The 26,463-nt window shown below is 40.9% G+C and overlaps 1 protein-coding gene across 1 annotated transcript in view; it reads left to right on the forward strand.

Annotated features, from left to right (window-relative positions):
• stt3b (STT3 oligosaccharyltransferase complex catalytic subunit B) overlaps positions 1–26,463 on the forward strand; it is a 60,011-nt gene that overhangs the window by 15,281 nt on the left and 18,267 nt on the right. Inside the window, exons 2-9 of the mRNA XM_054764318.1 lie at positions 7,820–7,928; positions 12,298–12,585; positions 17,086–17,151; positions 21,032–21,131; positions 21,473–21,571; positions 25,106–25,252; positions 25,639–25,687; positions 26,031–26,185. Coding sequence (XP_054620293.1) covers positions 7,820–7,928; positions 12,298–12,585; positions 17,086–17,151; positions 21,032–21,131; positions 21,473–21,571; positions 25,106–25,252; positions 25,639–25,687; positions 26,031–26,185 — 1,013 coding nt within the window. The remainder of the gene's footprint in view (positions 1–7,819; positions 7,929–12,297; positions 12,586–17,085; positions 17,152–21,031; positions 21,132–21,472; positions 21,572–25,105; positions 25,253–25,638; positions 25,688–26,030; positions 26,186–26,463) is intronic.

The following is a 26,463-nucleotide window of genomic DNA, read 5'->3' on the forward strand; positions in this document are numbered from 1 at the left end:
TTTGTAACAGACGTCTTTCAAAGTAGCCTTTGTAGAACTGCTCGCTTTAATTAAATGTCTTTTTTTAATCTGTAGTATTTATTCAATCATTAATGTGCCATAATTTATCTGCTTTCATAGCCAGGTAGTTCTCTCATGCTATGGGCCCAAAAGGGTTCATATCACTGTTCTAACTACAGTGTTGCAACCTTCTAGGAAGTGCAGAGAATTTATGTTAAGTTCAACCACTGTGGCTCAGTTAGGACCTTTCAAAAGGGCGTACTGCATGCTTTCTGTCACAGCGAGAATAAATTCTCCGGGTGCTTGGATTAATTTTAAGTTGCCCCGGCCTGATGAGCAGCGGCACATACACGACAGTATCATTTGCCACGAGCCATCCTTCATCCTTGCCACCAAACCCAAAGCTCTTATGTGTGAAAACTCCATAACTGGGGTGATTATAATTGGAAGAATATCCAAAGCTTGAATTAGCACAGGAATGTTGCCCCACACCCCTGCCTCGCTAAACAAATCAGTGTCCTCTTCCTCCACTAAATAATGCATGCAGAGGAACCGTTATAATAGTGTAACTTTGTGTTTTACAAAGTCAGAAAGGTCCCCTGTGGAGTTATCTGTATTCAGCTTGGTTGCTCATTAAATTACGTGGATCGCGGCTGCTACATCAAAGGAGCTCTGTGTAGGGCTGCATGCAGTGGGCACACATTGCTTGTGTTGTCTGTGGCCCTTGTTTAGAAAAATGAAAGAAGACCTGACCAGGAGAGTTTGCTGTTTGAGATTTGTTAGCATGATTTGATGTGCGTCAGAGAGAGGTGCAGCATGTTTCTACTGTGTTATGGTAGTGCCCAGTGCCCAAAGTAAGACTGGTTTCAGTGCCATTGTAGAAAGTTCGGTATCATTCTGTTTAACTTCAATCCAAAATGTCGTCTCAAAGAACTTCTCCCTGCACACAAATGACACACAAGTGGTTTGGCTCATTAGCATGGAAGCGACAAAAAAACGTATTTGAAATTGCTGCTGTCATAATTTTGGTTGCATTTTGCTCTCTTGTCTACCCATTGTCCTCATTGGTCAGCCCCATGGAGAAAGCACTAGCCAACTTTGACCCCGAGGAGATGTCTGAGTAAAATACAGTAATGCCTCATTCATCACAGTTGATTGGTTCTTGACCCATACGTGATAAGGAAATTTCTGCGAGGTAGGATTCCTCATTTGTAAATATGATTTTTAACATTATTAGAACCCTCCAGACATGAAATACCGCCCATATAGACACCTTTACACAAGAGTAGACATAAGTGTTTCTGTAAATGTATTCTGGTGCTAGGGGAGTTGAGTTTTATTTAGCTTGGCTGGGTTTACACTATAAACCCTGCAATCCAACCTACTTCTTTGTTCCCAGCGTCAGCGAGTGACTTGTGGCTATTTTTTCCATGAGGTGAACAGCAACCACCGTGTTAATGACCAAGCAGAAGCTGTAGTATTTCTTCTACATTTGATCAAAGTTACGCAAGATTTGTCAGACCAGAACATGTAGCTGTTCGGTCCTATTATGCCCGTTACATTTGGCTGAGCTTTATTTAGTGAGTAGGAATGTGAATTAAAAGTCAAAAACAGGACGTGTTTCTTGCGTCCTGCATTTTATTTATTCGGTAATGAAATGCAAGTGGTCAACAAAGGCAAAGTATCCATCGCACAGGCGAGTGGTTTTTGATCTCCACTGCTGATTGTGCGGAAGTATCGTCGTGCACTGCCAGTCTGAAAGCTGCACAAACCCCTCCACAATGCAACCCAACTCCTGACCAGTGACAAAAGGGTTACGGCCAGTGTCAGCTACGTTCCTGTGTGCACTAAAGATGTGATTTAGATATGATCACAAATAATAAATCATAGCTGCCACCTTGCACAGAACAAATAATTGGAATGACTCAAAAGTCCGCACAGTCGGGGGAATTGGAGAAATACAGCAGAGTGGAAGTGATGTGACGAGCGAACAGGACAAAGCTCTGACAACTTGTTTATGCTCTCATTGGGTTGGTAAATTGGTAATTATGACTGAGTTCACAGACTGATGCTAATTAGGTCAGTGTAAAGTCAAATGCATGTAATATAGAAGTTATATTTGTGTCCATCCAACTGTTCCAACCAGCAGTTATTGACACTACTTTTGCATTTAATCTTAATCTGCTGTGATTGGAATCACCCTCTTAATTTCCATCTGGCCTTTGCGTGCTTTGGAGGCTGTCACAGAAACATCTGTTGCAAATGAATTCTGTCAGTCCAGCATATTCTCAAGGCAGGTTTTAGCTGACATCCTCTTTGGGGGAGTCACGTGTGATTATGGATGCCAATGTGTCTTGTAACAGGATTAGGGATTTGCCCCTCACATAGTCAGTGCGAAATTTTAATAGGGTTCACTTCCCTGCAAATAGGATGCAATAGTTTACCATCTCTTGACACATTTTTTTAAAGTATCACTTCAATAAAACCCTAAATTTTCCATATAATAAATAGTAGGACGGTGGTTTGTTTTGACTGCATTAGTATTTTTTTATTTTTATTTTTATTTTATTATTTATTTTTTTTTGCAGTGTCAGATTTTAAAATTAGGCACACAGCAAAAAACTTGAGCACATTAACGTTGTCTTTGTGACAACATGAAAAGGATAAAAATCTCTGGAGATGCGCTTGAGTAAAAATATGGTCTCCTGCCTTTGCTGTACTCAGAAAAACTGCTAGTGTGTGTATGCTGTATGCACCTAGCTGCTTTCACCACCAAAGATACACTTGCAGCTTGGCTGAAGGGGGTCACTTCATTAGTGAGCAGAGAAGGAGAAAGAAGTGGAGCAAAACTGAGGAGGCATTTCAGTGCAGAAGACTTTTATTTTTTTATATTTTTTTGAGAAATGGCTTTTGCTTCCCTGCAAGGTTTTTGTTCCCCCAAACACCTCTTCAAAGACGCATCAAAATAGGCCTCTTTTTCTTCACACTCTTGGAAATGCCAAAGATCAGTCGGCTTTCAAAATACCAAGTGAAGGAGGAATGGGGTACCAAGTGAATTTACTGGGGCCACTTGGTAGTCACATGTCTCCATTATGTACTATGGCAAAAATACAAGTAAATACTGAAACGGTTCAAATTTGAGTAGTTAAAATCCTGAAAATGCTGGAATGTTTGGTAGTACCATGGTTTTAATAATAAGCCTTAGTTCAACATAATCGTAATTTATTGACAGTCCCTAATATAAACAACTAGCTGTTACAGCCAGTGTTGCCAACTAGGCCTTTTTGTCACTAGATCCGGCGACATTCCACCTTGACATTGTCTCAAAAGCGACTTTTTCTGGCATCGTTGGGGAGTTTTCTGGTATTTGTAGACTCAAAAGTGAAAGCACGTATTCTGCATTTTGTGTTCTCCATGAGCAAGAGCGAGTGCTGACAGTGCTGACAATTAAATAAATAATACAAAACAGTGGAACCTGTGTTTCAGCTGCCATGATTCCCGATGTATAACACCTCATTGGCCACCAAACACATTTTGCTACGTCCAAAACTTGTACTTTGACCAAATTCAGACAAAACATTACACCTCATTAAACGTAAACACTGAGCGTATTCCACACAGTGTTGCTAAAAGTGAAGCAAGGAAATGTATATGAGCTGATGTCTGCATTGACACGAAATGTGAACTTCAGAGAATTTCCGGATTATTACACGATGATAATAATTACAATCATTAATGAAAAAAATTGTCTCAAAATAATGTGTTTACAATAATATCGTTTATCGCCAACAATTTGTCAGACAATTATCGTCCAACAAGATTATCGTTACAGGCCTACCTCCACTCCAAATGGTTCAATGACAGTTAGTTATTTATCTGTTGAATGTAAGTGAACACATTACATGAACATGCTCATGATGCTAATGTAGCTGTACATCTTGTTGAACTCCATATCATGCAGTTGGTTGCGTCTCAGTAGAGTTAACCAGTGGGTCAAGAAACTGTCCTGTTGTATATTTATAGTCTTATTCTAGTCTTGTCAATATCCTTCTCCTCTCAAGGTGCCCTGACCTCAAGATGAATGACTTGTTTACCAATTACCGCACATCTTTTTCCAACACTTGAACTTGCTTTCAGGATTTCCATCTGGGAAGCGGGTGTTTTATGTGCTTCCTTTCGTGTCGGGTCTATTAGGAGTCTGTTGTTTGTGATGTTTAAGCAGGGATGATAAATTAGTCAGTGAGCTGATTAGACCCTTGGAGCCCAAAGTCTACTGAAAAGGAAACGATCATGTATCTGGTCACATAGTCGATGCCGGCCAATCGAGTGTGCTTAGTCATGCTGCTGCTGACTCTCTCAACATCTCAACAGGAAAAAAAGCCTTGATTAAAATCAGTTATGATGCTTGCATGGAGTCCCGAGTTACCACTGGCACAACATGTCACACCTAATTTTCCGAGTTAAATGATGGCCCATATCTCAGTTTGTCTTCCTAGATATGCGGCAAACTTTCTATTTCCATAATCATATCTAAATCCTCTGGTACAAAAGCCACAATACGAAGAGCTCTAGCTGCATTCATAGTACACAAACATGTTGTCAACATAAGCGACAATAAGCAGCAGCAGTCTTTGTGGCAGCTGTACATGCATAATAGACACTACATATGCAGTTGTGAATGAAACACAAGGCAACAAGAATGAGTGAGCAGTGGAGTGATGATGATACATGAATAAATGGCCATTATTTTCATTATTCAGTGCAACCCATTTATGTCGAGGCCCATTGGGCTGGTTGACTGACTTCGACATAAGTGGTTGTCGACATAACCAAAACTTAATTTGCACTGAACAGGAAGTCACTCTACGTGTTTTAATGCTGTGTAAGTCGACAGACGTTATGTCTCTGTTGTTGTTTCCACTCTGCTTAGCTATAATGAGCAAGTTAGCAATACTACAACACGTCAACATAAACGGACCAATTTCTGAAAGACGTTACTCCTTTGGTGCTCATATTTTACGGCGAGAAAAGCAGTCGAACATATATGTCGACATTGACTTAACACATAGGAGGACTTCCATGTTGCCTATACAGTCATCCCTCGTTCATTGTGGTTAATTGGTTCCAGACCTAGCCGCGGTAGTTTTCATGAAGTAGGATTCAATATTAATCAGTGGAATATTTTCATAGTTATAGCGTAGAAAACCGGTTTGCGATCTTCAAAATACGTGTTTTTAACATCATTAGAGCCCTCAAGACATAAAATTACACCCATATAGTCACCTTTACATTTGTATTACCCAATATAGTAAATATAATCAGAGAAAATAAGACAAATAAGATGACAGACTCCGACGTTAGCAGTTCCTTGTTTTTTCCTGGACAGCATACTTCCAATGTACAACATCAAGTTATTTATTGTAGTGGCAGATTTAAATGGCTTTATACGCATATTACCCAATATAGTAGACATAACAAAAAATGACATGTAAGACATAAATAAGGCTCATGAAAGCTGACTGGCGCATAATAACACATCTGTTCATCAATATAGTGATATATTAAACAATAACATATGCATTGTCTTTAAAATCAGCGGCCAGGAAACATTTTAATCAGCTGTGTGTGTTAGAAGGGCGGGTGGTGGATGCCCCGGACTGCAAACACCCACGTTAATGTGTTTTGGAATTACTTAAGTTGTAATAACTAGGGATGAGTGGGTATACCACTATCTGTATCTGTTAACCCATCTAAATGATCTGTATTTGTAACTGTACTTGGAGTGGGCGGGGTTTAAACCGGAAGTGGGTGTAGTTTAACCAGGAATGGGTGAGGCTTAAATCGGTACATTTTAAGTCTGAAATTGACATTGATATTGATCAGAAGTTGCTATATTTATCTATTATTCAGCTATATGTGTAGTGTGTATGTGTAAGTGGGTTTTCCAACTGACTTTCTATCACCAGCCAAATTAGAAGCAAGCAGACGGGGGAAAAAAGACACCGGCAGCGACCGACGCAACACGAGCCGTTTACAGCTCTGTCTTGTCAAGTGCACCATGTACGGAACGAAACAAGTCTACCAACTAACTTTAAATGTCATACAAACCGAAATACAGCGATGTGGCGAACTGGAGCTGGAGTCGAGCCAAGCCAACAGAGAGTCACTGTCTGTATTGTGCCTGTGTGTGAAAAGAGTGAGAGGCATGGCTCCTCTCTCTGGCTGTCGTGAGTCTGTCTCGGGAGGGGTGGTCGCTGTGTGTGACTTGCCAATCACAGAGCGTGAAGAGTAAATACATAGTTACTCAATGCTGATTTCCTTTATCACGATTACGGATAATGATGACCTGTACTCTTTTCATGCTCGTACTCGGCAAAAATGCATTATCCTTAACATCCCCAGTATTAACTGCCGAACGGAACAACAAATATAAATCACTCGGATACTGTGAACGTCCATCAGCAACACAATGGCATGACTACTATTTCGAAAAATATACGGAACCAAGTCGACAAACTACTTCGACAAGCGTTCGTTTACTCTGCTTTTGCTGAGATGTGTCACCCCGATGACGTCACTTCCAGAATGAGCCTGAACTGCGAGAGCTAGTTGTCATGAGTGGCGCCATGAACTATAAATGGAGTTTTTGCGAATTTACCGTTCCCTTTTAAAAATCAATGTGTAACATAATTACAAACAATATAACATTTAACATTTTGATGAATCATGAATAAATGCAATTGTGAGCAATTCTTACCTTTTTAGGTTTCATACTTGCATTAGAGGTCTAACTTTTAATGTTTTGATCGCATATCATTTTGCCATGTTTTAGGCTTATGTATTAAGATGTTTCTGGACACGGTCTTTTCATTGCTTATGCACAGTAGCTTGCATGCTTACACGTTTGGATAAGTTGTTGTTCTTAAAAGATGCGTTTGAATTTTCTATCTGAACTGCGGAAACTGCGGCTCTCGCTGTGCTGCCTAATTAGCATAAGTATATCTTAGTAATGTTCCCTTTCCTTGGTATACATCTCTGTTAGCATGAACCACGACAATCACCTTCCCTTTCTTGTCTTGCCAAGAGCTCGTTTCGCATTCATAATGGATTGTATCAGAGCCATCGCCCTTCATCTGAGCTCAGTGCAGATCAAACCACGTCAACGAGCGATGCATGGGAAAAAGGCATCAGTACTATCTGCAGTATACATTGTGTTCTTATTGGCAGCAGTCTATAGTGTTGCCTCTTTCATTCTGGCACTTGACTGTGTTCCAGCTCCCTTGGCTTCACTGTAGTAGGGAAGTGTGGGTATATGCCTCAGCACATTGTTGTTCACCGGATTTATTACATCTTTTTGTGTGTGTGTGTGTGTCTGTCTTCGCTCCATTTTGTGTATTTTCACCTGAGCCTATGCCGTCGATTGCAGTTACAATGATCTGTATAAGAACCAACCACTTTCAGAATAATTCCAGTGTGCTTATTGCCTGGCATCATTCCTTTTAAAAAAAAAAAAATAAATAAATTTAACTTCAAGCTGACCTGAGGGCAATTGGCATCACCACAAAGGCTCACATGAGTTTGTGCTCCATCTTTCCCCTTTTTAACAAGGCAAAGCCACTGCAACTTACCCATTCTGTCTGCCCACGGAAAATGTTGAAATAGCACCCGTTCTTACTCAGTGATTCTAGTGTTTGCTTTTTGGCATGTCAGCCGACATTACTATTTGGCACACCATGCAACCAAAATGAAGTATTTTCCTTTTGTGCACCGCAGCATTCATTGCCTTACATTTAACCCTCTCTTTTGTCTGTGTCTTCAGGTTCAACTACAGATCAACGCATCATCTCACAACCAATGGTTTCTATGAGTTTCTCAACTGGTTTGATGAAAGAGCATGGTACCCTTTGGGAAGGATTGTTGGTGGCACGGTAAGTCCAGCCACAACAAAACGAGGTCACACTCTGGGTCACATGTTTCCGATTAAGCGACACAGGTGTTAGCAAGTTTTTGTTGAATTGTTTTCATTACATGTGAATAACATAATATTATGGAGGCACACACCAAATTTCACATAATGTTCTCCTTGTTGGCTATCTTCAAACTCTTGGTAATTTTTTAAGGCAGGGTTGTTAAAAGTGGACATGGGGGACAGCTTCTGAGAATGTCATCCATCCATCCATCCATCCATTTTCCTCGGCTTATCCAGGTCCAGGTCGCGGGAGCAGCAGTCTCATTAGGGAAAGGGAAGCCCAGACTTTCCAGTCCCCCGCCAGCTCCTTTGGGAGGACACCAAGGTGTTCCCAGGCCAGCTGTGAGACATAATCCCTCCAGCGTGTCCTAGGTCTGCCCCGGGGCCTTCTCCCGGCTAGGCATGCCCGGACCACCTCACCAGGGAGGCCCGAGACACCTCAACTGGCTCCGCTCGATGGGAAGGAGCAGCGGCTCTACTCTGAGCTCCTCCCGGATGAGCTCCTCACCCTATGTCTTAGGGTGAGTCCAGCTACCCTACGGAGGAAACTCATTTCAGCCGCTTGTATCCGCCATCTCGTTCTTTCGGTCACAACCTAAAGCTTATGACCATAGGTGAGAGTGGGAACATAGATCGATCGGTGAATTGAGAGCTATGCCTTCCGGCTTAGCTCTCTTCACCACGACAGTGTGGTACAGCGATCGCATTACAGCAGACGGTGCGCCGATCCGCCTATCGACCTCACGCTCCAACCTTCCCTTACTCGTGAACAAGACCCTGAGGTACTTGAACTCCTCCACCTGGGGCAGGAGCTCATTCCAAACCCGGAGGAAGCAATCCACCCTTTTCCAACTGAGAACCATGGCCTCGGATTCGGAGGTGCTGAATCTCATCCCAGAAGCTTCACACTCAGATCCAAACCGCCCCAGGAAATGCTGAAGGTCACAGCCTGATGAGGCCATCAGGACCACATCGTATGCAAATAGCACGAGACAAGATCCTCAGGCCACCGAACTGGACTCCCTATGTCCATGAAAATTATAAACACAATCGGTGACGAAGGGCAGCCTTGGCGGAGGCCACGTTCACCGTAAACAGGCTTGACGTACTGTTGGCAATGCGAACCAGGCTCCTGCTCCGGTTGTACAAGGACCAAATGGCACGTAGCAGCGCGCCACCAATCCCGTAGCAATGTGATCTCCCTATAGTTGGAACACACCCTCCGGTCATCCCTCTTGAAAAGGGGGACCACCACCCTGGTCTGCCAATCCAGAGGTACTGTTTCCGACTTCCACGCAATGTTGAAGAGACGTGTCAGCCAAGACAGTCCCTCAACATCCAGATGTAATTCAAGTTTAGTTCAAGATCAAGTTCAGAGTCGGGTGACTCAGAACCCGACCCTGATTCTTCTGATGACTGGCTGCCGTCTGGATCGGTCAGCAGCAGAGATTCATCCCCACATCCAGCAAACCCCACCGTCACGTTGCTTGAATTTGCTTCTCTGCAGAAAAAGCTCGTTTTCTGTTTTGTGGTCAAAATCAAGTGTTTTTGCTGAAACGACCCTAAGTTTTAAGGCTAGAAACAAACTTTTTTTCTGATGGTAGAAGAGAGTCTAAAGTTTCTTTAGATAGTTTCAATGTTTATGTAGTCCTAAAAGACAATATTCTGTGGGTGTTGCAAGTTCGGCAAAAATGCCCAAAAACTCTGCTCTGAACATGGCAGTCAATGGGTTAATTAGTTCCAAATGGGCCAACGAAAACTGAGGCAATGAGATTCAAACGTGAGCGACTCTTTACACACTATAAGGGACAAAGTCCGTCCCTTGTCAAATCAATACGTGACGCATACTTTTATCTGGTCGCACATGTGCGAGTAGATGAAGAATGTACTTGCAATTTATGTTCTTTAATTTAGTGATTCCATTTTGTGTACCTTGGATGCGGTGTTCCCATCTTTGAAACGCTGCTGGGAAATGTGAATTTCTCTTGGAGATGAATAAAGTATCTTCCTATCTATCTATCTCTGCCATTTTTGGTCTCTTTTGTCTGTCTTAATCTTTTGTCGTTTTTCCTATAGTGCTGCCTCTTTTACAATATTTTCAATGCTGCCATCCTTTGGTCCCAGCCTTTGTCTGCCTGGACCAGTCGAGCTCATTTCCATTTCACTACCACCCACCCTCCACTCTGCAGAGGGGAACTGCCAGACACGCTTTCTTCATAGATAAGGAAGAAATGCTTCTTGTTGTAGTCCAACAACAGCACACTATAGTGGAAATAAACAAACCTTTGTTGCCCTAAGGACAATGACACAAGTGCATTTTTGGTAAAAGCTGTTGTGATTTTGAAGCTTATGTTTTTGTAATGAGAAAACTACTTAATGCATCACTAAATGAATGCAATTTGGTGAGGTGATAAATTATGCACTAAGAGTCAAAAATTCTATGCAAATTGGAATTGGCAGTGGTAAAATGAAACTTGCTGTGCAATGTGTAAGAACTGTTCCATTGAGATTAAGATAACTTGTAATTATCTTGATATTAATCAACTGAGCATAGGTGCAAGCCATGCTTGATTTGTATTGTGGTAGATCAAGCTCAGGTCTCTCAGGCACTGGCCAATTACAGATGGAAACCCGAAATGATGAACACCAAGGCAAAATGCATAGATTGCTGATAATGTGAACACACATCAGGGACATCGCTGACATGTTTTACCAAGCACTCAAGACCAACAATATACTGCCGCGAGTCATAATGGGAGCCAGGCTTTACCACTTAGACAACCTTTAGCTCAGTAAAGCATATACAATAATCCCTCGCCACTTTGCGCTTCAAATTTGGCTGCTTCGCTCAATCACGTTTTTTGAAAAATATATAAATTAATATAAATCATGCTGTTTCCTGGTTGACGACTGTCTAGTATTGGTAAAAAGAAAAATGCATATTTAATCAAATATGTATTTATTTTTGCCTGAATTAAGCATTTTCAAACATAAAAGTAGTTAAATGAAGTAAAATACCAATAAGGCATTCAGAAGACACAGTCAAACACGCTGGAATAGTATGTGGTATTCTACACTGCACAGTAGATGTCAGTAATGTAACTGTAAATTTCGGTAAAGCATCAGACTTGATCGCCGGGACAATAGGCTTTTATTGCAGCTTTGAATGATCTCACAACAGGCACAGTAATCACCTAACTTGGGCTACTGTTGCAGCCGTAACCCACGCCAAGCTAAAAATCAACTCTGAACCCACAATGTCACTTCCTGGTTGCCCTCCACTCACCACCCTTAGCACAGGAACACATTTACAACAACACACACATACAAGCATGAGTATTACCTATGTCTTACATGTCTTATTTTGTTTTATGTCTGCTATATTGGGTAACGGCAGGCCTGTCAGGGCTGATAACAAATTTTGCTGGACGATAGTTGTCCTATAAATTATTGCCGATGAACGAAATTGTCAACATTAGTTTGAGACATTTTTTCGTTATTTAATGATGGTATATGGCATAAAAAGGCGAGTTAACCAAACCTTAATTTCTCAAGAGTATTTAACATTGTAATTGGAATGTCAAGAGCTTTTAAATAAAATAAACAGCATAATAACTTAAACAAAAGACAAAAAAAAAGATTGAAAATAAAATCAGTCTCTTAGCAAAAACTGCAGTAAATAATCACTTTTTGATTGTGAATCAATGTCAGTTTCATTATTGTCTGGAATATTGACGAAAAACGCTCATTTGCATGTATACTTCCTTGATACAATACATCATTGGACAATTTTGGATGTCAGCCAGTTCCTGTTTCCATGCTTTAGCAAGCTGTGACATTTTCTGATAAAAAATGCATTAAGAACACAGTTGCACTCATGCAGTGTATTAATAATACAAGACATGCGCCATATTGTACACTAACCGGACAATGTACGCAATCCGAGGCAAAATCTTGCTGCATATTGTCGCCGTTAACTGAAAAACACACTAACCAGGGCACATGTTCCACTGCACTGTAGGCTGAAAATCACATATGTATTTAGTCGGTGACTGACACAGCAGGTACAATCGCCAAACTAAACATAATTAGTGTCCTAATTAAACAACATTGTTGTCTAAAATACAATATTTCTCAATTCACACATGTATTATAAAAATATAGTTGCACATTACATACAGACACAAATTTGGCCAAATTGTTTCGATTGCACATTATTAAACACTATCATTCATTTAAGTGTTTGTGTCAGTACCAGCCTTTTCACATTATTATGCCCTTTTTATTTGCCTCTTACCACCTCTCCCTCTCTCTGCCCGCCTCCACAGGTATACCCGGGTTTAATGGTGACAGCTGGGCTTATCCACTATGTGCTCAACTTGCTTCACATCACGGTGCACATCCGAGACGTGTGCGTCTTTCTGGCGCCGGTATTCAGCGGCCTCACTGCCATCTCCACGTTTCTGCTGACGCGGGAGCTGTGGAACCAGGGTGCAGGGCTGCTGGCAGCCTGCTTCATTGCCATTGTCCCTGGCTATATCTCTCGCTCTGTCGCTGGCTCATTTGACAATGAGGGCATTGCCATCTTTGCCCTGCAGTTCACCTACTACCTCTGGGTATGTATTCTTGATAGAACCCCTTCTAATTGGTTGATTTAAAAAAGCAAGGAGGAGGCTTTTGCATGTCTGTATGTGCCATTATGCCGCATCAGAGAATTGAAATTCAACAAAACACCCAAGGTCAGCTGCATAAAAATGGGTATTCATTAAAGCTGTATAATTTTACCCACTTTGCTAAGCCATTAAGGAAAAATGCAGCTTTGCATGAATCCATATTACGGTAGTTTTGACAATCTGTTTAAATCTCTGTATATATGTCACTATTTGAATCTTCAGTGCTTTGTTACGTTGTTTATACTGCCAGAAAAGTGCCCCGGCTCAGATGATAAATGATAAATCAGAAGTCTTGAAAGGCGCACAGGGTTTCTACGCTGACCATGAGGAGTCCCAGTAATGGCAAATGTTGAAAAGAACATGACCTTTTAGAATACAATAGAACAGCTCCTCTCCTAACATCAGGTTGCTTTACCTCAACGGGAAATTATGTTTTTACTTAGCTGCAACCTGATGAATTGATTCATTAGGAATAAAGATGCCATTGTAACAAATACCCGGACCTTGTAAGGATGACCAGGAGGCAGACTATCTCCAGTTTGTTTATGGCAAAAACAAACAAAACAAAAAACAGGCTACTGTCGGCCGCACCACGCCAAACCAACATCAGCAAATTAAACTGTCCTCTCTGCACAGAGCCATCCTCCTCCTCCCCACACACACATACAGTCTGGGCAAATTGGGAAATTGTGCTTTTAACACTACACAATACTGTCAAATCACTACAGTATCCTTGTGCATATTAACAGTTGTGCTCCTATGAAAGCAAAAACTAAGCAACATAATGGTCTTATTGAGGTTTTTGGCTTGTCTTTGAATATTTGCAGGTTTCATGATTTATCCAGCTAAGGCTTGTCCACTTTTATCATGTATATCAGCAGCTGCTAACATCTGGCATGTCTGTGTACAAAATAGAAAAAGTTGTACAGTTTACTCAGAATCCCCCTCATTGTTTTTATTGGAATCAAAGTGGGGTTTTTGTTGTGTTGAATTCGCTCAGTTGTTTTTTAATCATTGACTTTCATCCTTAATCACAAAAGAAAGACAGAAAAAATACAGACAGAAAATCTTTCTTAGCAGTTTTCATGAAACTGAGATAAGGGGATTAGGTTTTTAATGGTTCCAAAGCCTTTCAGTGTTTTAACTAAGAATTTCATTACTTTTTAAAAACATGTACATGCTGATGCTGAAAAATGCAGTCACTGAGCTCAAATGCCAAAGGAAAAATTAATTGGATGCCTGGTAATACAATGTACAACTTCACGTCCAGGGTATTGCCGAACGGAGCTGTCCCCACACACGAACATGAACGAATGCGTGCGTGGAGACTGCTACGTTGGCCGATATTTTTCTAGCTATATTTGCTGCTATTCTTTTGGAGTGGTTGTATATTAAAGCAAACACAGCTCTAGTATCAGAATGGCGTCCATATTCACTCAGGGTGTCCCGATCGATCTGATATCAGCCAAAAAAACAATATCGGATTATATCCGCCTGCAAAATCTCTGATGTTGGCAATCCGACACAATCAGTCCATTCCAGACTTCACACTGGCACTTCTATCCAGGGTTCTATTCAGCAGAAGCCCTTCTATTCAGTATGCAGACTCCACTTTGTAGCACACGCTTTGTGTTGCTAGCGTGTTTACCAAGGAGTAGGGATGTCCCGTCCGCACTGATCCGCTGTATTTTGAGGATCGGATAATATTGGCTTCCGCCACGAGATCGGGCTGATTCGGTTGCCATATAACGTTGGTAACTCTGGGCCGCACTCCAACTTGGTAGATGCAGTACTGAGCCTCAAAGCTGGTTGCCACTCTTCTCCCACCACCCGCAAGAAGAAAATGGAACACCACCATGCAGACATGTCCGCGGTTTACCGTGGGGAAGTTAGTTTCACGTTGGACGCAGGCTGTTTGGCTCTGTCGCTACAGCGGTAGTTCCCCCTCACTGTGCCCGGACTGCTGTGTCATGGTGCGGAGAGCTCTCACGGGAAGTGCCACTGTAGCCGCTGGTTGTTTATACTAGGGGCCGTCAATAAATTACTATTATGTTGAAGAGAGTCTGTTAAAAAAAATGTCATATATTCTAAAAGTCATGGGCTGAAAAGGGAAAAGAGCCAGCCCCTGTCGGTGTTGAGTAATGTTGGGTTTAAACACTTCATCGAGCACCATTGAGCCTTATTATGCTCATTCTCGATAAAACTATACACCAGATGCATCAAGAAGTAAATGGGTCAGTTTTTCTCATACTTGCGGTTGCTGACTGTTCTGAGTAATATCACTTGATTAAGCATTTTCTAATATTCCACACTACTAGGCAATAAAAGAATCTGTGCTGATATCAGATCTATATCGGCATCCGACAATAATCAAGGCTGCATTATGGAAATCGCATCTGAAGTTAAAAAATTGTATTGGGACATCCCTAATATTCACACACATCCAAATTCTGGTCTCAGGGTCGGAAGTGGGGAAAAATGTGGATCGGTGCATTCCTTATTATTGTACAGACGCTTAGGCTGTGGATAATATCTTTATTTTAATATCAACCGGCACGTTACAGAACATTAGGGCAGCTGCTGTTTGCCGTCAACCGCATGTCTTGGTAAACAAACCAATTATCATGTACAGTGCAACCCACATAACTTCATGTGGAAGAACGGAAGAAACTACATTCAAATTTGCACAAATGGATGAAAACCATGTCAGAAAACTGCATTATTATTGTTCATTCTCCTTATGTCTCTTTGTTAAACCTGTATCAGCTGCATGCTGCTCACCCACTGAGCTGTCTTTTGACTCTGAACAGGTCAGCAATTCTTCCAGGCATGTTGCTCCTCGAGAGAACAGCGCTGAATACGTTATCGGCGTGTGCTTAAATCTTTTACAGAAAGGATTTGTCACGTCCGCTGCTGGCCATTGTGACCTGTCATATTTCGCTGTCACCATAAAAGCGACAACAAGTATTAGTATTATTTCACTGATATAATACAATAATAAACAGTGAATGCACAAGTTCTTATTACTCCCTCATGCAGTCGGATCAGTTATGCGTTCATATAGTCACTAATCAGTGGTTGGTCACTGAAATCCTGATGGTGTACTGTAAGTCTGTCTCTTATGGTGATGTCCATCCAAAGTGATTACTCATCCTCTCCCTCTTGTGCTGTGTTCTATTTGCCAAGTGGTCTGAAAAACAAACCTCCTGGCCATGCACCACTGCTTCTAATTATCAGTCTCATTTACCCAAATTTGTCTTTGCTTTTCCTCCTTGCCATCCTTCTTCCTTTCTTCTCTCTTAATTGGCTTTGTCTTCTTTTGTCCATGGCATTGCTTTGCTCTTTGTGCTTCTTTTTTACTCATCTTTCTTTTATTCCACAATCTTTTGCCTCGGTCATTATTGCGCTTTGCGGGCCACTTTCTTGCTCATAAATGCTTGTTAAATCTCCTTATAGTCCCGACGTTAGATTCATTGTCTGACTCCTTCATTTTATCTCCAAATAACCCATTCAACTTGGCTCGGTTGTGCACCTCGCAAATTGTATCCTGTCACACCCAGGGAGAACACTTATCTAGGGATGTCTCCGATCCGATCCAGTATTTGTATCGTGTTCCAATACCATTATGTATCGAAAATGTATGTATCACATCTGTGCTTTCGTGTTGTCAGCAAACATAGCCAAAAGAGTATCGGCGAACGTATCGTTTTAATAGGCAACCAAGTCAAAAAAGAATCTCAGCAAATGTATAGAAGAATATCAGCAAACGTAGCTATCGCCACAACACACAAGCGCTCAGCTTGACGCGTTCATATTTCTACAGACATTCGGCCAACACAGTACTATATATGATGCTGTAATAAACGCTTCTCTACAGGCAAGTCTGATACTGTGGCGATCCAGATGATTGCTCCCTCCAATAACATTACAATGCATAAAAGTCAGTGGTAAAATGTAGGGGTGTCCCGATCCGATTGATACTGGATTTTGGTCCGATATTTGCAAAAGAGCAAAAAACTATTGTATTATATATAAAATCTCCGATATTGGCACACGAGTTGTCGGTTACTTCCAGACTCCACTCAAGCACGTCTATCCAGAAAAAAAAAGAATAAAGCCCAGGTAGTCACAACAGCAGCGTATGCCAACGTGTTAAACATGGAGTGGGAGTGATGTCGGCCCTGTGTATTTTTCATTAAAGTCCAAAAAAAGACAGGGAAGTTTAATACGACCAAACTCGGTGCATTTGAAGCAGCGTCACACGGGAAACTCCCACGGGATGCAAGGCAGCATTTTTGGATTTAAACCGAGGTACTACTGTATTTATAAATGGAGCACTTATCAGTTGAATTACAATGCAATGCAATACAATTCCACAGTAATATTTTTCACAGCATATAGTTTTCTTTTTACATCTTATTTAATGCTTTTCTTCTTTCCCAGGTGAAATCTGTGAAGACAGGCTCAGTATTTTGGACTATCGGCTGTTGTCTCTGCTATTTTTACATGGTAAGTGTAGTCCCCCACAAACACTCACACACAGGACGTGGGACAACCGCTCTACAAGAGTGAATAAAAATTGTTCAATTGCTCAACCTCCATGCAGGTGTGCACAGATTTTAACGATTATGTCCACATCAGTGTGCATCTTAATATCTCATATAGTAGCATAGTGCATTGTAGTTGCCAGTGGTGGACCAGGAATGCCTTGTGGACACTTAGATAAGGCATGTAAATAAGTTACGAAGTTGTGTTAGCGCTTTGTCCCACATTAAATGGTAGTTCATTGTTGTTGTTTGTTGACTTACCTGTTTGGTGTTATGCTGTTTATTTTTTGGTTCGCACCGTGAGTAAGATGTGTTCTGTTTGATGACTGCAGTCTGCTCTTTGCACATGCTGTGTTGTTGTTGGCTGCAGCTGAAGGGTTAGTAATTATTAGGGCTTCACCTAACAATTTGTCCATTCAATCTGAAGCTTGTTTCAATTAACCAAATCAATATGAGCCAAACAGTTACTGGTGTGGTCCACAACATATCAGAAAAGACGCAAAAATGTTGATCATTGTTACCAAAGTCAAGGCTGATGTGTGTGAATGTTGTTTTGCTTAAAACACAAATAGGTCTGCTTTCATGGATGACTATGGGAATTAAAACATTCACAATTGAGAGGCGGAAATCAGAGGATATTTACATTATTAATCAAGAAACAATTAAACAAATACCAAAATAGTTGTCGATTCATTGGATAATTGATTATACAATTGTTGCAACTACAGTAAATGTGCAGCTTTGTTGTAGTTCTAACTACATTCCATTCAGGTTAGCGAGGGTGAGCGCCAAAAAAATTTGTACTAAGTATCTGTGGCAGCCAATTTTTGTAAATGAAAACCGGGGATAGAAAAGAAAAGAAAAGAAACCAGCAGGGAGTGCGGGGACAAGAGGGGGACAATACAGAGAGAGACGAGACTAACAGCTACAATAACAATTGTAACGACAATAACAAAACAACAGAAACAAACAGGACTACATCAGCAAATGTCTGTGACGGCCATAAAGACCATGGTGGAGAGGACAAAATAATATCAACAACCACAGTGATAATAATGAATTGAAGCAGTCATACATTATGTTATGTAATAATGACAATATTAACCATGATAGTGAACAGAATGACAAAAACTGCAATGCACACAATTGTAATAACTAGAATCACATTGCTGACTTCACCATCACTGTAATAAAACGAACAACATAACACCCTGTGTAAATCAGTTATGTAAGGAGGTTTTTTTTTTTTTTTTTTTTTTTTTTTTTTTTTTTTACTTCTGGCAGTTTACAACTTAGTCTCACAGACGTACCTATCTCTAGTCGCAAATAAAAACATCAATAATCCCCTAATACTGTTCATTAATTACATGCTGCTTATGTTGCTCATCAGTTAGCATACATACATGCATGCATGCATGTGAGAGAGCTTTTCCATCCTATAAAATGCACAAGCATTTTACCAGTTCCAGCTTAAAATCTCTATCGTGATATTTTTCCGGCTGGCAGTAATAGTCAAACAAAACAAATCACCATGGCCCAAGTTCATCGATCACGCTGGACTTCAGCATTCGAAGGGGGGGCTGTAATGATGGGTGAGACGAGGCCAGGAGGGGAAGGAGTGAGTGAGAGATAAATATTACAGAATCAATAGAAACCGTAGAAACGAAGGAATAGTTTGAGTGGGTGGAACTTACGAACATACACCTGCCTTATTCCTGACAATATACTTGACAATATATTTCTCACCAACAGTTATTGGTGTGTACTACTTCTACTGTTGTTCCGAGCAACAAGAAAAGTGTTTGTGCATACCCTCATTGACCTGTCTTTGTTTTTGTTTTCTCACCAACCTTATGCTCACATTTGGCCATAGCTACGTTTTCACTAATTAAACGTGACACAGATTTGAAAAAGATGTAGATGGAGAGAGATCCTGGATCTTGATATCACCCTCATCGGAAAGTAGGTGACAGGGAAGGGCAAGATTCGCAATAGGATCAAAGCAGCAGAATTCACTGATGGATAAGAGCTGCAGGAGCTGTTCTGGTTGCTGTGCAACATCCTGCCTTTTTTTTTTTTTTTTTTTTTTCTTTTTACTCTGTAGTGTGCGAGGGTGAAGCAAAAGCATTATGCATGAATCTCCACTGCTGTCATGCTCATTTTTAAAGTCATTTATTTTCATTATCCCGCTCTCTAAACAGTCACTACCCACTATCATCAGGGAGTGTCTTAGCTCATTTTGTCTAATTGAGTATTGTTAAACTGTTTACACATGGCAGACGGTTTTTTGTTTTTTTTTTTGTTCCAAGATATATTTCAGTATTAGGTTTGTGTATTTATTCCATTATCTATTTAATTTGTTAGTTATTTGACGATCCATTCATAGATTGCGTTCAGGGAAAAATTAGTTTAATTTGCCGTTGCAAGTCACACATTACTTCTTATTGTTAGAAATAATTAGTTACAACTGCACTTCTCTCAAATCACCACCCAGATGTTTTGACTGGAAATACTGAATGAAATTAACGGTACTGTTGTTCAGCCTGTTTGGACGGAAGCATATGAATTCCTTACCACGGGGGTGTCCAAACTCTTTCCACTGATGGCCGCATTACTGGGAAATCCAAGTCATTGTGTAAAAAGGCAACTGATCCAATATGCTAACAAGTTAGAAAAAAACAACTTGCATTGAAGCATTTCAGCTTTTTGCACTTGTTTCCTCACTTTTTTATTACTTTGGTAATTTAACATGTTTTAAATGTTAATTCATGCTGTGTGAACATTACCAGTCACGACAGGGCACTCTAGGCTTGTTGCAACTATATACTGTTGTGGTATGAGATCGGGAGCTCGGTGAACTTGCTTACCAGTAGCTTGCTTGTTAAGTTAACTTAGCCTATTGAGCCTCCCGGGTTTGTTGTTGTTAATGTGTTACATTCATATACCCAACACCTATTTAGCCTGTTGTCCTGTGTGCTATCGTGTAGTTGAATCACTTGCCTTTCCAGACTAAATGTCTGTTCTTGGTCTTGAATTTTGTGAAAATGTTAGTCCAGTGCAACTTGTTTTTTTCCCCCACTTCATGAACGTGACATAAAGTGAACAAAAATGCTCTACGGGATTCAAATGGCCCCTGTGCCACACTTTGGACAACCCCACTTTGCAATCTTTGAATACTGCATATTAATTGTAATATTATTGTTTTTGTGACGGTACATTTTCAATAATAGTTTGTCAAAAACTTTTTTTGTGGTCCAGTTGTCAACGTTATGAAGCACTGTTGGCAAGCACATGCAGTGATAATGTGTGTACCAATCAACAGAGGAATTATGACATCATACACAGAAATCCAATAAAATAGGACCGATAACCGATTTAAAAAAAAAACAACCAAGAATGTTCCGTTGAGGCAAGGTTACTTGTCCTGTGCTGTGCAAGCACTCCTTTTTGTCATATGTGTGACACATTGCAAACGCCCTGCGCAAACTTCCCCTGAGCTCATTTGTAAACAAACCCGGGGTCCATCGAGTGGGACTTGTTCACTGTTTCAGAGTAAGACATTTTGTGTTCTAGTTGTGTTCTTTCTGTGATATGAAAAAAATCGACATTAAATACATCAAACGTTATCAGCTACCTGATATGCTAGCATTGCTATGACACTACAGCGGGGGACTTGTTCCTACCGCCGCAACGTTGAAAAGTGCAAACAGTTTGCCAGAGATGACCCGAGGGCTGTGAGTTGAACATGACACCCGTTCTTCCAGGCCCGTTTGTTGGAACTCTGATGAAGATGTCAAAATGATGTCCACTAGTTTTGGCTGACACGTGTGTGTTTATTGCAGGTATCGGCATGGGGAGGGTACGTGTTTATCATCAACCTGATTCCCCTCCATGTGTTTGTGCTACTGCTAATGCAGCGTTACAGCAGAAGAGTCTACATCGGTAAGCACGTTCTCCGGATTGTGTATGATTGACTTTGCGTCTCACAGCAACTATGTTGCCCTCAAGGACCGCTGAAGAAGGTGTGAAATCTCAACACTTGATGAGTGAAGCATAAAAACATAAGCATAACAATTGTGGGCTTTTTTTTTTAAGTGGTACATGTATGATTAGATATTTAATCTGTTTTATCACATATTTATAGATTATCACAAATTTTGGGTAAATAGATGTTTTGTGTGTGTTTTGTGGGGCTGTGAATTTACTGTATAGGAATTGTGGAATCATTTGACAGTTTAATAACTTATCAAGGCTTTGCTGTCTGTCCCTCTTTCTCTCTTCAGCTTACAGCACGTTCTACATTGTGGGTCTTATACTATCAATGCAGATCCCTTTTGTTGGCTTCCAGCCAATCAGAACTAGCGAGCATATGGCTGCTGCTGGTAAGTCTCACCGTCTTCGACTTATATGACCTTCTCAATTTTAAGGTGTGATCGGTCACTCGTGACTTTTAGAATCAATATGCATAACTCGCCAATGCATAAATGCGAAAACAAAAGATTTTGCGCGCTAAAACATTGCTTCTGTAAATGGTGGCTTTAGCATGAGGACATTTTGAATAGACAAGGCTGTGCCTGAATTGGGGAATTTATTAGGTGGAAAAGTTTTTTTTTAATAAATTTTGCATCAGGAAAACATAGACTTCTTCCTGCTGAAGTGTGGCAACAGAGATTTATTAACAGGGCAGCACGTTTGGGCCCAAGAAGTACCATTGGACTGTAGCAACCCCACTGAACCCTCATGTAGTTGGCATCCTACCTTTTTTTTCTTTCTTTGTTTTTAGCATTTTTGTTGGCATTGTAGCAACTGCGGTTTCACCTTATAAAAAAAAGTACTGGCCTATTTTCAATGACCAACAAAACGTCACAATGCGTTCTGAAGTCGTGCAACGCAAACAGAAGTGTGCTGAAACACTACTCGTGTCAAGTGCACTGTAAGTTTCTAGACACAAATGGTCCATATATGATCCACTATATATTGTCTCTTGCAGGCCAGGTTGTAGTCAAATTTGCCTAATTGGCCATGACGTTCGATATGTGTGGACTTTTTATTGTAGCCTCATAGTTACTTTGGATATGACTTTTTTTTTTTTAGGCGTGTTAGCCAAAAGAATTCCAGAAATTACAAATGCCGAATGCTGAAGTACGACGATGATGCAAAACTGGGGGCCTGGGGGCCAGATCTGGCCCGCCACATCATTTCATGTGGCCCATGATAGCCTATCAATAATGTGGGTCAATTGGTCACTTGATCTTCCTTGCTGAATGTTCTTTTAGTTTGAACAGAATTATACATAATAATAATAGATTATGCAACAAGATATTCCATTTTTGCTATCAAAATAAATACTTGAACATCTTGTCACCTTGACTTATGATTTCAAAGCCAGTTGTCTGTCAATGTGTTGGTAAAAATATCTATAATTATCCAATGGATGGACAATTGTGTCATAACAGGCGATTATACATTTATCTCCATGTGCAGAATATTCACTGTTACAAGCGGCCCTCTGAGGGTAGCCAATAACTAATGTTTGACACCCCTGTGCCTTAACACTGATCCCTCCTGCTATGCCTTTAGAGGTGTGTTTAAAAAGCAGGATTACGATCCATACCGCTACCTACTGTATGGAGAACAATGCTGCTTTCACAGATAAATCTATTTGTGGCGGTCAAAATTTATTCACAGATAAATGAATGTATCTGAATCACTGAGGCTGTAATTGGATACTGATGGGATTTTCTGCATGGCATATATTAAATTGTTTAGTTCTTAACATAGGAAATGCCAATTGGACCACAACCACAATTGGATTAACAAGAGGAGCCTTTGAAGAACCAACCATCTGCAACCCTTTTTTGCCTTGTTAACAAACGGCAGCATAATAGTGTTAAAAATGCGCCACCAGAAATAATACCTGCCACTTTGTTTATGGCTTCCCTTTATTGCTAGCTCTCAGAAAGCAAATGTATTTTCATGTTGCTTGGGTAGCAGCTGCTCAGAACATCTGGCGGTTGCTTTTAGGAAGCACAACTGAGGCGATAGAGTGACTGAGCCATGAACTTGTCAGGAGGGAGCCCACCCCCCCACCCGCAGCACACAGGCACGATGGGATAGAATTTTAGCACCACGGCTGCTCTCCAGGAAACATGCAGGAATAGGACAGGATCCACTGTGGGTTGTGCTGAGGGTGGTGATTTCACACAATTGGGAGGTGCTGAATTGGTTGCAAAGTATTTTACATTTTTATGTCAGATTCACGAGAGCAGCGTACAGTGTTATGTACATACAGTATTATTAGTCAGGCTGCTGATGCTGCAGAAGCAACATGCTTGAATGTGAGTTCAGTCTTACTTAAATTGGCTCACATTTTAGAAAAGATCGTAACATTCTTACGTTATCCGTGATCAGTATAGTGAACTAGCTCATCTAAATAGTCACTACAGTAATCACTCGTTTATCGTGGTTAATTGGTTCCAGACCCGACCGTGATAAGTGAATATCTGTAAATTAGGCTTCAATATTAATAAAAGGAATATTTTTATAGTTGGAGAATAGAAAACCTGTTTCTGACATTCTAATTATTAGTGCCTTGTAAACATGAAATAACACCCCTATAGTCACTTTTACACTCCACCATTCTTTATTTACATCACATTGCGCAGGCTACGGGATCACTGCAAGGACAAAAAAAAGACACCTGCCGCTAGCATTGCAAGCTACCAAGCTAACTATTTAGCCTAGCCAATGTACTTATTCTTAACTTAGTGTTTCATATGGAGCGGGGAAGAAGGACAAAGAAGCCAAAAACATACCACTTCCACACGGAAGTGGTAAGCATGGCTCGGCTGTGCTGGCTCAGTAGCCAGTCTCCATGCAGTGTGAAAGGTAATGTAATCTAACGTCATGTTCATAACATTACTGATACCTAGTGATTATTTATTTATTTTATTAATTTATTTTTTTAATGCAATATAGTGAGGGAGAGATATTCGAACTGTGATATAGCAAGGGACAACTGTAGATACTCTTGTTGAAATGTTTATTGTACAATACAAAAGTACAAGTCAAAAAGGTGTGCTAATGGAATGGCCACTAGCCCAGTGACGGGGCAGGCTTCATCTTCTGACACATTCCTCCATGTCCAGTAAGGCATTCGAGTGTCTATTTTCACACACTGCAAAGAAACACACCACAATAAATGTAAGGCAGCAATGGCAAGATTTTGCGTTTTTCGGTGGAGCTAAAGATCTACCTCATGGTTAGTGCTCCTCTGCTCTTGCCACTTTACGGACAGCTGTTTCATAAATAAAGCACAGTTAGATGCCGGATTCTACAATATCTGTATATATTGTGTATATATATAATATTACATTTTTCTTTACTGGCTGCTGATACGTGTCTCTATGCAACTGTGAACGGTGGCCAGTAGCTGCGGTCAACCCTCGACGCTTGTCCAATCGTAACATGGTAGGCGATCAAGCGGTCAGGGGAGGAGTCCTCGGGATGGAGCGTTTCGGCCACGATGACAGGGATGCAGATTTACCATGTATACGGTTTGAGATTTGAGTGTTTAATCACAAGATCACAGGGAACATTAAATTCACAAGGCAATCGAAACAGATGGATTGAAGAGCTCTGTGCAGTGAATATGACGGAGTAAAGGGAGATGAATTACAGTGCAAGTGAAGCGACTGTGTACGAGAGGAAAGTCCAACTAAACAGATGGCCTCGTTTAGTCGACTACATTTGAAATCTGTCCCATGGCGTGTATCTTTTACATGTGCAAAAACAGCCAAAGGGACCATTATGAACGGACTTGTCAGGATTTGGCAAACTTTGAGATCTTAAACGAGCAGCGTTTTTGAGATGATAATATGCTCAGGAGTGTTGATTTGTGTGGCTTTTTCCCCCAGGTGTGTTTGCGCTACTCCAAGCTTATGCCTTCCTGCAATACCTGAGAGACAGGTTGACAAAACAGGAGTTCCAGACACTCTTCTTCCTTGGTGTCTCTCTTGCCGCGGGTGTGGTCTTCCTCACAGTGATATATCTGACATACACAGGTCTGTATCTCAGTCGATGCCTTCTCACAGTAAGATTTAGTCACATTGTACATACATGCAAAACATCTGTGTTTTGAGACGCATTCTATTAAGTTTATACTTGGTATGGTATGGTTTGTTTCAGACATGCTTTACAAGTTAAATTTTGCTCAATTCAACATGTCTAAAAAGGAATAGGAAGAAGCAGAGCTTACTTAATCCTACTCCTTATGCATGTTTATTACAGATAATTCATCCACATTTACATGTCGACACTTACAATATTTCACTTGCTTACATTTTGTCATTTACATTTAATTCACATTCTGTGTGTGTGAAGAAAGAAGGTGTTAAAAAAAATTGTCAAGAATCAAGTAAGAGTTAAAATAATGAGTTTTTTTCTGTAGGATACATTGCTCCATGGAGCGGCCGTTTCTACTCTCTCTGGGACACTGGGTAAGTTGACCTTTGCATTTTCACTGTGTGTGGAACACATGCATGTTAACTTGAACCTAATGGTTATGTTCTATAAAACGGCTGACACTCCCTGCCTGCACCATCGCGGAGGGCAAAACACATAAATATTGCATTTGATCCAAATGGCAACTATAACTGTGTGATCTCCAAATGCAGCAAGCCTCCACATTTGCTGATTGAAGCCATACGAGTTTCCTTTAGTGGCAGCTATTTCTCCTTTCCTCATCCATTATCACTTAAAACTGAAGACTTGTATGCCACAAGACTGCAGTGACTGAACAGGACACGCTCATGTTTGTCCTTCTTCCTTGACCTCCTCCAGCTATGCCAAGATCCACATCCCCATCATAGCATCCGTGTCAGAGCACCAGCCCACGACATGGGTCTCCTTCTTCTTCGACCTTCACATACTGGTGTGCACATTCCCAGCAGGCCTCTGGTTCTGCATCAAGAACATCAATGACGAACGAGTGTTTGGTAAGGCCACGCTTGCTGATAATGTCCTTCAAGGTTATGTTGTGAATTGTTTGAACTTGCAAGAGCACTTGTCGTACATCAACTCAATGCCCCTGTCAATGGGCTGGTGTGGGCCAAGGTTTGCGTTTGAAGGCCATAGATGACAAGTTTGGAGATGACCTTGGATGTATTGGAGTGTAGGTGAGGATTTTGTAGTTTTGTAGTTTATACACTGCTGTACAGGCAGCAATGAAGGTGTTGCAGGATGGGTGTCATGTGGAGTGCATGAGCAGCAGGAC

The sequence above is a fragment of the Dunckerocampus dactyliophorus genome, chromosome 20 (assembly GCF_027744805.1).
Source record: "Dunckerocampus dactyliophorus isolate RoL2022-P2 chromosome 20, RoL_Ddac_1.1, whole genome shotgun sequence".
NCBI classification, from domain to species: domain Eukaryota; kingdom Metazoa; phylum Chordata; class Actinopteri; order Syngnathiformes; family Syngnathidae; genus Dunckerocampus; species Dunckerocampus dactyliophorus.